Raw genomic sequence first — 13,368 nt, 5'->3', positions numbered from 1 at the left:
ACCGACCTGAACAATCGGTTCTATAATAATAATAGTTTGAATATTTGTTTTTCTAACCTTTGTTCAAATTTTACAATGTCATATATGTCTTTTTTGAAATGTTGTTTTTGGTTCTTTGCTTATTTATTTATTTTGTTGGTTTAAAGATTATTTATATATTGTTGATAATCAAACATTTTTATTAAACGTAGGTCTAATCAAATGTCATGATGAGTGTTATGTATAATCCGAACATTATGAAATTATATTTATGATGCATTGAATCTTTCACTTTCTATCATAAAATCATATTTCTTTTTAATTGAAATCATAAAACAATTAAATTTATATGGATTTTGATAATTTTTTGAATTAAGATATAATGATATATTCTGGGGCAATTTAACGAGTTTGGTGATTCTAAACGCATAAAAAATTTGAGACGTTTTGGCCTTTGTTCTTCAACATGATTATTGATTATTTAGTTCATAACAACAATCACAAAGATAATTACAAACGAACAAACAATAAATTGGAAGTAAATTAGTGGAGCACGGATTAGAAATACTTGCTACTTGAGAATAAAAGATAATGGAAAACATGAAAACTACTTTTAATCCACCACAAATCCACAGTCGTGGATGATGTGATAAATAATAATGAAAAAAGGGAAAACATAAAATTAGACCTAGAAGATAATCAAAATATTAGATAATGGAAATTGGAAACATATACTGTTTCAAACTTTTAGTTCGTCAATTGAGGTCTTACAATGCTGCCCGTAATTTGAAATCGATTGATCAAGAATCACCGAATCAAATCATCGTTGGCTGCTGCCGTTGGTTGCGTTCTGCGTTTCAGACTAGAATATAGATTGGAGGACAAGATGGGAAGTTGACGAGAAGGAAGAAGAACACCAGGATAGATGCGTTTTTGTGGAAATTGAATCGTCGCTTTGAATGTAAAGTTAGGTCAGACATGCGACATGCATAACAAATTGAATGATCGATTCTTGGTTTTAGGGACAACAATTAGTAAATAAACTTTAAAATTAGGGGTCTTTTAGACTTGAAGACCCTAAATCCTTGCTTAGTTTGACAAAAGATAAACACTCCCCAGATATATATTTATACTAAATATTTTAGTGATTGTACTGAACTGAAACTATAAAAATAAATAATATTATAACCACAAACAAAATTGAATTAAATCAATTTGGTTTTAGCTTAAGATATGATTAGACCTCGAAATAAGTTGAGCCGGATACAAAAAACTCATATTTGTTTTTCAAAAAAATACAAAAATTAAAAGAATAAATGTATAAGAAAAATAAAAAGGGAATTATTTTCTGTTTCGAGAACTATCAAATCAAAACCAAATGTTTTGTGAAACTTATGAATTGAAAGTGTTTATTGATCGAGGTTCGATCCAGATTTTTCATCCAAATTGTTTAGGGTTTGATCCAAAATTATTATTTTACAATTTAATTAAGTTTCATCATTTCAAATCATGATTTTGTTATTTGAATAAACATTTTCAAAAAAGTTGTATGTAGGTTCAAACGTAATCCGACTTTAGTCAAAAATGTTAAACTAAAATGAAACTCTGTACTAAATACTTAAGTTGTCTTAATGAAATTTAAACTCACCTTAAACATTTGTGTAACTTAAATATCTATGAAAACTCTTTAATGTTATTTTGAAAATAAAATCAATTCTATATATTGAATGTAAAATACATATATTATATAGAATTGTATTAAAAAGAGCTTCAAGGAAAAAGAAAAAGATTCCCCAACCTCACACGCGCGCAAAAGATCGCGTAACAGCTCATCTGTACCACACTAATTGTCCTCATTCAAGATCTAATCAGCTACAACTCAGGTCCACAGCTTATTCAATACCAGCCATTCGATGTTACCAGTTTTATAATCCAACGGATCAGATGCCAGTAAGATCGTACAGGATTGAAGCGCCAAACACACCGACAATTCTCATGCATCAACCTCAGCTTCGATTTTTACAAATTGTGAACCAAACCTGAGGCTCGGCAATAAACCTACAGGTTCGGAACCGAACCTAACCTGATAAAATATACTAATATTGTCTGAAAGAAAGAAAAAGAGACCATCTTTCTCGCTCATCGGTTTTAGAGAGAGAAAGAGTGTTGTAGTTAGTAAGAAAAAAGTGAGAGGGGGTATACATACATATATATGTATGTATAGAGAGAGAAAGTAGAGAGAGTGAGAGAGAGGAAGAAGGTGCATTCAGCTACGACTGTTTTGGATTGAAGAATAATTGGAACTCTTGATCTCCATTAACCAGCTGCTGGAAGTAAGAGTTTCTGTTCTTCTGTACACTTCTCAACAACCCCCAAATTTGCTTTCACTTGGATCACAGTCTCGAAATCGTCGATTTTAGTCTCAAATTAGCTGATTCTCTACCTTGTTTGTGTTGTAACGGTAATACAGCTTTTGATTCGCCGAAAATCATTGAAATTCGCAATTATTGTTTTTGCATTGTTGGGGAAATTTGAAGTTGTTTCATGCAGTAGTGTTTTTAGGGTTTGAGTCCGTGTTTTTTTCCCTCTGAGTTGTTGATTTAGGCTTTAGAGTTCGTTTACAATCGGTAATTTCAGTTCTATATGTTTACTAGGATTGTGTTGTTATTAGGGTTTAAGTATGTGCTTATGTTGTACTTTGGTTTCGTTGAATATTCCTTCTTCCTTTATGATTTCCCTCCCTGAAGTACATAGGTTAACTGATGGTCACTGAATGTCAAGCTTTGAAGCAGTCTGGTTCTTCACCTACCATTTTGAAATGAATTTAATAAAAAAATCTGAATGAAATTGGCTGTGGTTTGAAATTGATTTAATACTTTGTCTTTCAAGTTTGATGCAGCATAATCAACGCATCATTAATGATGCTAAATCTCGTTTTTTTGACTTATCTTTCCAATTACACTTGTTTTCTTAACCAATGATTTGTAATTTGCAGGTTTCTGTTAATCTAAAGTTGGAAAGCTATCCATATGTTCATAATCCACGATGTATCATTGGCAAGAGCTTAGAGCCATAGACAATTGAGCTGATAGCCAGCTGAAAATAGTTTTGGAAGGTTTATAAACACTATTCTAAGCAAAAGTATTGTATTTTAATGAGATTCAGATGTTGCAGAGGCAAATTATGTTCAAGCAGCTTGAGGAACTCCAAAGGCAAAAGAAACTCCAAGAGTTAAACGACTCCAGACAACAAAATGTCATAAATCAACAATCTTTACTACTCAATAAGCAAGCTTCTGGAGCTCAATATGCACCATTAATCAATGGAACCCCAGTTCGTGATCCTTCTCAAATGTTCATGTTTGGCAACACAAATTTGGTCCAAGGGTTTCAAAATGGATTACCTTATTCACAATCAGGACATGGTTTTAGTCGTTTTTCTAATTTTCAAGGAACAACACGTGAACAACCACCCATTGGTGAACAACAAATGGACACTGTTACTAGATCTTCTTCCATGAGTGATCAATTCAATGCTGCTTATCAAGAACAAGGTGATTTTGGTGGAAACATTGTGGATAAAACAACAGATGTTAACCTTAACCCTCAAGATTTCACTAGTTTGGATCCATTAGAACAGAAGTTCTTATTCAATACAGATGATAACAATTTTGGGAACATGTTTGAAGACACTGATAACTCACAAGCTTTTCCTTCTTTACAAAGTGGGAGTTGGAGTGCTCTTATGCAATCTGCCCTTGATGAAACTTCAAGTACTGATACAGGTGTACAAGAGGAATGGAGTGGCTTAAGCTTTCAGAATCCAGAACATTCCAATGATAACAATAATAATAATAATAATAATAATAATAATAATCAGCCTTCAAACATTATGGAAAGTGGGAAACATCCAACTTCATGGTTTCAAAACAAAACATCTAATCAAAACTCAAACTCAAACTTCCCTGGTTTTCAGCAGTTTCCTTCTACAAATTTCCAATTTCGTTCAGATTCTTCTCATGGATCAAATCAGCAATCTCAAAAAGAAGGTGGTGATTCTTCTGGAATGTCTTCCATTGTTGACAAATCATCCGGATTTCCTGTTCAAGATTCAAATGCTCAAACAAGGTATTTACTATTTATTAATTACTACTTCATATCATGATTCATGAAACTTACAAATGTTTGACAAACATTTTTTGATATATTTATTTATTATGATGATAGTCGACATATGCTTGAGCTTCTTCACAAGGTAGACAAATTCAAAGAATATAAACATGGTCAACAACAGTCTTCTTATACTGAGTCGACTCAGAGAAAGATTCCTAAAGCTGAAACTACAGATGCATTCACTCCATCAAACAATTCTTCAGTCCAACAATCATTTGGATTGAGGTTGTCTCCTCCAACTCAAAGACACCCTGCAAATTATTTCAACTCATCTCAAGTGGTATAGTAGTAATTCAAACATCAATTCAATACATTTAAAAAAAAAAGTCAAAGAGTCAAAGTTAATAGATACCTTTTTTCTTGCAGGTGAACTCACATTTAAAGAACCAAGATGGTCAACAGGGTTCTAATTCTAATCCAAAAAGTCAACCTAATGTCTGGATAGATATACCTTGTAGCAGAATGGAAACTGCTTCTGAAGGTCAAAATTCACAAACTTTTGATTATGGGCAAGGGCAAGAAGGTAAATTCCACCCCGGGGAAGAATCTTTTTCAGGGCGTTTAGAAGCAAACGGATCCGGTTCTCTGAAACAATCACATATTTCCCCTCATGGGTACTCTCCTTTAAACCCCACGTACTCTGGGCCAGGGGTAAAAAAGGAAAGACAAGATTCTGACCACCCTAAATTTCCTCAAGTAACATCCATGTCAGCACTCACATCTGCATATGAAAACTACAAAAGCGTACTCACGTCATCCGCTACAAAAGAAGATCATCTAGTGAAATCCCCATTTTACCCTCCTCTTCAAGACCCTTCTCAGCTTCATAAAAATAGTTCATTTGTCCAGATGAATTTAGCAAACACAAGTCAATATGGAACCAATTCAGTTGGTGTTAATCAAGATTCAATTATTTCTAAATCAAAAAAACGTAAATTTCCTACTTATGAGCTTCTCCCTTGGCATAAAGAAGCAACACAAGGTTCTAGAAGAATCCATGATACAAGGTATATGTTTAATATATATTGGCAAACTACAAAACACTTCAAAGATTTTTTTTTTCTTGACAATTTTGCCCTTGCAGCATTACGGAAGTGGAATGGGGAGAGGCTGGAAATCGGGTACCTGAACAGGTGTGTTTTTGTGGTTGACCAGAGTTGACTTTTATTTTTGGTGTATTTGGTTCTAGTTTCTAAATGGTTGTTTTTATTATATTATGTTAACAGATGAAAGAAGGTCAAGGGGGTGAAAGTGAAACATTAAAGAGAAGAATTATTTTAACAACACAACTTATGCAAGTTTTATTTAGGCCGACACCATTTAAACTTCTTTTGGATGATGCTTTGGAATGCTATGAAATGGTGACATACTTTGCTGCTAGATTAGCACTTGGCGATGCATGTACTTTGGCAAATCATCCTCATCATATTTCTGACACGTAAGAATCAATTTAATTTAAAATTTGTTATGAATGTGAAATCTTGAAAAGTTGTTTTTTTTGGCTGACGTGGCAAATCCAGGTCAGCAGGGAAAAAGGTTGTATCCAAGGGTAGTGGTGATCAGAATCTTTCAAAGGTTGTGGAAGATTTCATTGATCGATCAAAAAAGATAGAAGATGTGCTTTTGAGGTACTATAAACTCAATCCACCTTTTTTTTTTTTTTACTAAGCACTTTGAAGTCATTTTTACATTAAAATAATACCCTTCAGTAAACTTCCAATTTAGCCATTTTTACCTTGTCTAACTGGTTGAATTGGAAAAATATCTAAAAACTTTATTTTTGTTTGATTGGAAAAAATAAAGTACAAGTAGTTAGTTAAACTGCAAAACAGCCCAAAATACATTGTTTTCTGTAATTTATTAAATAAAAGAATTTAAACAGTTGTTACATTTGATTTTTACTTTTAGTTTTTCCCATTTGACCCTTTCCTTTTTCTGGTACCTAAATTCTTTTTTAGTAAAAGATATATAACTCAAATCAACCCACTTTCAGTTTCTGATTCTCCCATTTGACCTTTTTCTGTTTTAGATAAATATTTTAGGTTTTTCCCACTTGACGTTTTCCTTTATTAGGTAATATGACTTTTTATCAAATCAACCCGCTTTTAGTTCTTTTTTACCATTTGACCTTTTATCCATAAATAAAATACAACTGAAAAGGTGTCAAAATTGGTTATAAATTACATCAATTTCATGTTGTAATTCTGTTTTCATTTGTTTATAATATGGAAATGAAGGTTGGAGAATGGAGGATCAGTTCTTGAAATAAGAATGGAATCCCAAGATTTAGAGAGGTTTTCAGTCATCAACCGATTTGCCAAGTTTCATAGCCGGGCACATATGGCGGCGGCACCAGCTGACACAACCACCACCACCGGAGGTGGTGGTTCCGGCATCCCAAAGCTATATCCTCAAAGATATGTGGCAGCTAGTCCTATGCCTAGGGTAGTACCCGAAGGGCATAATTGTCTTTCACTATGATTGTTAAGTTTACAAGTCTTGTTTTTTTTTTTTTTAGGGTTATTTGCTCGTTTGGTTGTCTAACTTCACTTTTGGTTCATGCTTTTGGACCGAAAGCCAACTGATGTCAATTTTGACAAAGTATATATATCTTTCTGTAATGAATTAACTAGCAAACAGTAAGTAGAAATTTCTCATAGAACACTCTTATACTGCTGTTTTCTTTGGAATGATTGGAACAATAACAAGACTACGAGCTAACAACAGCCCACAAAAGCAATAGCACAGAAAGAAGCTTCTAATATCCTCTGTTCCCCCTCGTGTCAATTCCACCATCTTAAATAAAAAACATGGAAGACATCATTTTGTTCTCAATTCCCATTTTGCCCCTGCTCCTCTACCAATCCTGTAGTGTTTATGTGATTGGCAGTGGTCCCCTCTTTTCTTTTGCATTTCACCTTGTCCTCAAGGTCGAAGTCTGGAAAAGTGCCTTGTAAAGTCCTGAAATCTTCTCAAGTGGCGTAAAATTCGGGAACTTAATGACTTTTTCTGGTTACCAATTCACCCTCAAGTCTTCGGATAAGTGTGCTGGTAAGTCTGGATGAGCTGATTGATTGCCGATTGCTTTCTTTAGGGGAATTCTATATGCACCCGATTAAATACCATCTTAAAAAGTTAAAATGGTTTTTATTTTAATTAATTTGATGGGACATTGTTGCTATAGCAAACCATTAGAATCATTTTACCAAATAGAATTGTATTGTATTTACACTTCGACCCTTTAGTTTATAGTATTCATATAAGAATTCAATTTTAATTTGACGAATAAAAAAAAGATTTACCGTTTTATTAACAATTGTTACTTTTGCATATTATTTATTATATTCACACGCATTGTATTATTAATATTTTCCAACTTTATATTATTTAAAAACCATCTATGAATTGTTTAACCATGACAATCTTTTTCAGTTACACCCTTTAAACTTATAAAATTCCGATATAAGTTTCAACTAATACACTTTAGGTTTGTAGTTATTAACATAAAATCAATATATTAATTTGAATTATTCTTTAAACTTTATATATATATATATATATATATATATATATATATATATATATATATATATATATATATATATATATATAAGGTTAGGTTCATTTGAGACCATCTATATTTTGTGAGACCATGAGACGCATTTTTTTATTTTTTTTTATTTTTTCTTTTATTTTATTTTTATTTTTTTTAGTTAATTCATGTTCCGAAAATAATATTTAAATAAAGAATTTTTTGATTTTTCCATTTATTTTACATTTTAAAATTATTTTTAGAATATGTACAGTGTAATATTCTATTTAAAATATTTCACGTATTTTAAAAAAAAAATAGAATTTTTTTTTATTTATTTTTTATTTTTTTAGTTAATGCAAGTTCCGAAAATAATATTTAAAAAAAGAATTTTTAGATTTTTCTATTTATTTTGCATTTTAAAATTATTTTTTAGAATATGTCAGTTTAATATTCTATTTAGAATATTTCACGTATTTTTCAAAAAAAAAAAAAAAAAACGGAATTTTTTTTATTTTTTTTATATTTTTTTTTATATTTTTTTTTATATTTTTTTAGTTAATTCAAGTTCCGAAAATAATATTTAAAACAAGAATTTTTGGATTTTTCCATTTATTTTGCATTTTAAAATTATTTTTAAATTTGGTCTCACGGTCTCACAAAATTAGAATGGTTTCAAATGAACCTAAACCTATATATATATATATATATATATATATATATATATATATATATATATATATATATATATATATATATATATATATATATATATAAAGTTGCGTTACCATTTAATATTGATATATATTAGCTGGAATCCAAAAGCCTTTTACCACAAAAGTTTTTCATAAAATAAAAGAAAAAACATCATAAATGGTCCCTATGGTTTTCCAAAATCTGAAGTTTAGTCTCCGTGGTTTAAAAACCTCATAGATGGTCCCTATGTTTTCAAAACTTTTGACGATTGGTCCTTATTACAAACTCCGTTAACTTTTATCCGTTACTAAAGGACATTTTCGTCATTTCACTACAACATGGATAATTTATGATGTTTTCTCTTATTTTTTTTTAAAAGAAAAAAATTAAATATAATTATTTAATATATAAAATCTCTACCCTTCTCTCTCTTTCCCTCTCTCTCTCTAAAAAATGCACGCACATACTGATATTATCTCTTCTCCCCCACCTTTGTGAGTCTTCTTTAGTGATTTCTCCAACTCGTGAGCTATTGACTTTGATGTTTTCTTAGTTGAACGATGAATGCATTCCGGATTCCTTTGCTTTTCTTTTAGGTTTTCATCGAGCACCTAGAGTGCATTGTTCTCCTCCTTTGTTTTTTGATTTATTTATTTGGAATTATCACCATTGGAAGCATACAATTCCAATTTAGCACAACCGACATGCTGTATCAAAGAAAGGGACAAATCTTGGTTAGATAGTTAGCACAATTGATTCACAATTAGCACAATCGATTCACAACTCATCTCCCTCTGCGTGATTGGAATACATCCGACCTGGGATACAACATATGCATTTCTATATCTATCTTCGCTCTTAATGATTGAATACTCACCTAAAGTAAGGAATTCTTTGGAAGTTCTTGATTACCAAGGTATATCGGGAAGTGGGGAACATGTTCTAGTACATCTAAAATTGAACCATTTAAAAGGTTGTCTGTAGATCTCACTGCTGAATTTAAGTGGACACTAATATCCTTGGTCGTCGTCAGCTAAATGATCCATTTAGGAATATAGGTACAATGTCTTGTCACTTATAATCTATCCAATTTGTCAATATCTTTTGTGTTTAAGTGGATCACAATACCGGTGATTGACCATATCTATTCATGCAGGTGTGTGCTGATAAACGATATTGAATTGCTTGACAAATTTGATCCTAAAAGTGTTTGTTTTTTTGTTAAATTTGTTGATAGTTTTCATCTATGCACAAATTTAGGAGGAGAATTAAAAATTAAAAAAAAAACAAACAAAAAATCAGAAAAATAAAAAAAATCCAAAAATATGTTTATTTTTGTTTTTATTTCTTTTTTAGAAAAATCAAAAATCCAAAAATATTTTTGTTTTACTTTTGAGTGTATTTTATTTTTGGTTTTTACTTCTTAGTGATTTCTATTGTGTGCTAAGTTTTTATTTTAGTTTTGTTTTGAAAAGCGAATTAAAAAATCAGGGAACTCAAAGGAAGAAGAGACTCAAGGAGACTGTATTAGAACTTTCTGAGCCAATATTACATCCTTGAACAACTGTGGTGAGAAGGGTTTTTCATAACTCTGTGATCCACAGGGACTTTCTAGTAAATGGTTACTTTTCAAGACGCAACGATGATCATTAAAGAAATCTCATTTGAAGTAACAAGAAGTGAAGATTATATTTCAACATTCAATCTTTCAACCCTAGAAGCAAGGTGAAACTGTTTTTGAAGAGTATCTGACGAATTACATTGAAGCCCCTTAATCAATTTGTTGCTATCTATGAACATGCTGATGTGATCCAGAAGAATTGATCTCTCTGTTGTTCTCTCTGAATATTCTCAAAGCTGTAAGTGCTGATTCTCAAGAATCCTTACAAGAAGCCTCCTCACCCAACGTGCGTTCAAAGTCAAATTTTTGAAGAAAAGCCCAAATGTTCAAGATGAAGTCATTCATATTGAAGACTCATCTGTTCATCTTGAAGTTGTGAAGAAATCGAAGATGAACGTTGAAGCCAAGCACGAAGTGAAGATTGAAATGAAAAGCAAGTTACAAACCCAAGGGGAGTTTGTTAGGTCTTAAGAAAAGAAAGCTATAAACCAAAGGGGAGATTGTTGGGTCTAAATTTATTTGTTTATACTTTGCTTTTCTAGGCATTTATAGTTTTTAGTCTTGGGCCGAAATCCTCATGAGTTTATTTGTTGTTTGGATCAAAATCACATGTGATTTCAGTCAAGCTATTGGGTTTTTGGTTTGGGCTATGTATTTTAGGTCCATAAATATAAATAAAGTTATTAAGGGAGTGTAAGTCAGACACTAGTGCCTAAAGAGGGGAGAAAACGTTCAAGGGGCTTCCATTGTCATATCAATGTGTTCTAGAGAGAGAAACTAGAGAGAATGTGTGTGTGTGTGAATCTTGTGTACCGGATCATCATTCAATTCATCGTGTGCATTGAAGATTCATCTTGTTGTTGTTCTTCTTCTTCTCCATTACATCTTGCATCATCCACTTGATTGGGATTCCACACCATCAAGTGGATCTGATTGATAATCAAAGTGATTTAGGGACTTATAGGAGTGATAAAACAACATGGATCCAGAAGAAGGTGTACCCCACTTAAAAGCTGAGAAATTAGAAGACGAAATATATAGAATGTTGACGACAATGACTTCATATACTGACATTGATGTTGAATAGGATTTCATTACAGACACCTACGAACAACATGAAAATTTCACAACAAGTACACAATCCAATGGCACTCTCGACAAAAAAAATACCAATATTACAAAGACACCTACAATTTTTTTGAATTTACCTTCGTATATGACATTATGAGGTTTTGTTTATATTTTACAAGTTATATTATATATAAGTTTTATATATGGGTAAAGTGAATATACCTAACAACCTTATATAAGCTTAGGTACCTAACTCCATAATACTACATTGGTTTGTATCATATTATATTGTAATTGCCTAAGGTTCTTAAACTTCAACCCCATAACTTTATTACTTCCAAAATCTTTGGACTTTCACAAATATTTTTCTTTTACATCACGTCTTTCTATTGAATACCGCCTGATAGGCTTCATATCCTACCGCTACAAATGAAATGATGTAGGATAAATATAATGATGAATTTCCAAATTTTTTTTTGAAGTAAATCAAGTTTAGGGATAAAGTTTAAGAACCTTGGATGATTGCAATGAAAATTTAATGCCAAATGACCTAGTTTGATAAGGTTAGGTACCTAAGCTTATATAAGGTTGTTAGGTATATTCACTTTACCCTTTATATATATATTCATGTTTAAGTTTTAAAAGTTATATAATGTTATGAACCAATTTCCAAGTTTTTTTTTTATATTATTGATATGTTTATGTTTTACAAGTTATATAATGTTATATATATATATATATATATATATATATATATATATATATATATATATATATATATATATATATATATATATATATATATATATATATAAACTCATTTGTTTCAATAAAGAAAAAAAAGATAAACAAGTACAAATGCATTATCCTCTTAAATATGAGTTAATTTAATTGTTGTTGAAAATAGTCACATGCCCCACACAAGAGAGAGCGATATGTCGTGCAAGCTCAAAATTCCCTTTACTCATAAACAAAACACTATAACTTTTGCAATACATTCTGCAACCCATAAGCTATTTCAACAACTCAAAAGTTTGCCAAATATCATCCACTTGAGGTGTGCACGGGGGTATTGGAAAAAAGATGTAACATTATCATTTGGGACTACAATCATTATTTTGATTTAAGAAAGTTCTTTTTTTTTTTTTTTTTTTTTTGAACGGCATGTATTAAAAAGGCTAGCAAAGAGCTAGCAAACAAAAACAAATTAGAAAAAGAAATGATAGAATCAAACATAAACTCTTTCTAGTACTTCTTGTTACAAAAAACAAGGTTGTTCCGATACGTCCATAAAACCCAAATGAGAGTAGCACATATCGATTCCATAATCACTCGTTGGAACCGGAGGGCCGAAATACCATCAATCCATATAAAAAAATCTGTCACTTCATGAAAAGTAGGAATTGACTTATCCACCCACTTAACAACTTTAAGCCAAAGAATACGTGAAAAGTTACACTCGAAAAATAGATGATTCGTCTCCTCTTGTTCCACTTCACAACACGGACAAAGCAATGACTCAAGATCAACTCCTTTTCTATCCAAGTTACATCTCGTAGGAAGCCTATCCAAAAGCATTCTCCAAACAAAAATATTAATTTTAATAGGAAGAAATGTATTCCACCTAGTGACCAGATCACTTGAAGGGATATTCAAGTTATCCAACTACTTCTATCCTCGTTTACCATATACGTATCACTTGGACCAATTGAACACTGCCAAGAATCAAGACTATTACACAAACAAAATCGACTCAAATAGGACATTTAATTGATCAAGATATTCTACAAGCACCCCATAAATATGATAACTAACCAACCATCACCTCTTTATAGTATATTAGGGGTATAATGGTCAAAATGTTCACACTCCCATTAATAAAGCACCCAACTGCAATCTAACTTGACCACTTATGAAATCACTCAACTTAATCATTTATAAAATTGTTAATATGTAACTTAGAATTTAGTCTCTCGTATGAATAACTTAGACCCTAAAGGAAGTAAAATAAAATAACACCATATATCGACGAGATTCTTTGTGTGGTTGCTAGGGTTTTGGGGTTATAAATATTCATGGCTATGGGATTCTAAATAATCAATTTTGACACAATCGAGTAATAGAATAGTTCTTCGGTTCCTGCCTGTTGACGTAGGTCACATCGACCGAACCACATAAATTTCTTGTGTCGTTTTATAGTTTTCTATTGCTTTCTTGCGTAACAAAAATCAGCTAACTCCTACCTACTACATATCTAACCAATTTTCTATATAAATCGAAACAAAAAAGTGAAATCG

At 31.4% G+C, this 13,368-nt stretch overlaps 1 protein-coding gene across 2 annotated transcripts; it reads left to right on the top strand.

Annotated features, from left to right (window-relative positions):
- The first annotated feature begins 2,109 nt into the window (after positions 1 to 2,109).
- LOC145044001 (uncharacterized) lies at positions 2,110 to 6,776 on the top strand. Of its 2 annotated transcripts, none has more exons than XM_078992805.1 (8): positions 2,110 to 2,312; positions 2,975 to 4,106; positions 4,206 to 4,431; positions 4,518 to 5,158; positions 5,236 to 5,284; positions 5,378 to 5,589; positions 5,672 to 5,779; positions 6,389 to 6,776. In XM_078992805.1, exons 2-8 carry the CDS (start codon positions 3,145 to 3,147, stop codon positions 6,630 to 6,632), a joined length of 2,442 nt encoding a protein of 813 aa, XP_078848931.1. In that variant the 5' UTR covers positions 2,110 to 2,312; positions 2,975 to 3,144; the 3' UTR covers positions 6,633 to 6,776. The 2 variants fall into 2 exon arrangements, with proteins under 2 accessions (XP_078848931.1, XP_078848930.1); XM_078992804.1 differs by having other exon boundaries at positions 2,110 to 2,440.
- The last annotated feature ends 6,592 nt before the right edge of the window (positions 6,777 to 13,368 follow it).

This window comes from Lactuca saligna, chromosome 4 (genome assembly GCF_052625555.1).
Source record: "Lactuca saligna cultivar CGN05327 chromosome 4, ASM5262555v1, whole genome shotgun sequence".
Classification (NCBI taxonomy): Eukaryota; Viridiplantae; Streptophyta; class Magnoliopsida; order Asterales; family Asteraceae; genus Lactuca; species Lactuca saligna.
This window is presented reverse-complemented; position numbering and strand designations above follow the sequence as displayed.

What these genes read in the sequence shown, in the direction of transcription:
- LOC145044001 (XM_078992805.1), top strand. Translation starts at nt 3,145, where the DNA reads ATGTTGCAGAGGCAAATTATGTTCAAGCAGCTTGAGGAACTCCAAAGG. An exon ending in ATTTCAACTCATCTCAAGTG is followed by an intron (nt 4,432 to 4,517) that starts GTATAGTAGTAA and finishes TTTTTCTTGCAG; the next exon opens with GTGAACTCACATTTAAAGAA. An exon ending in AGAAGAATCCATGATACAAG is followed by an intron (nt 5,159 to 5,235) that starts GTATATGTTTAA and finishes TTGCCCTTGCAG; the next exon opens with CATTACGGAAGTGGAATGGG.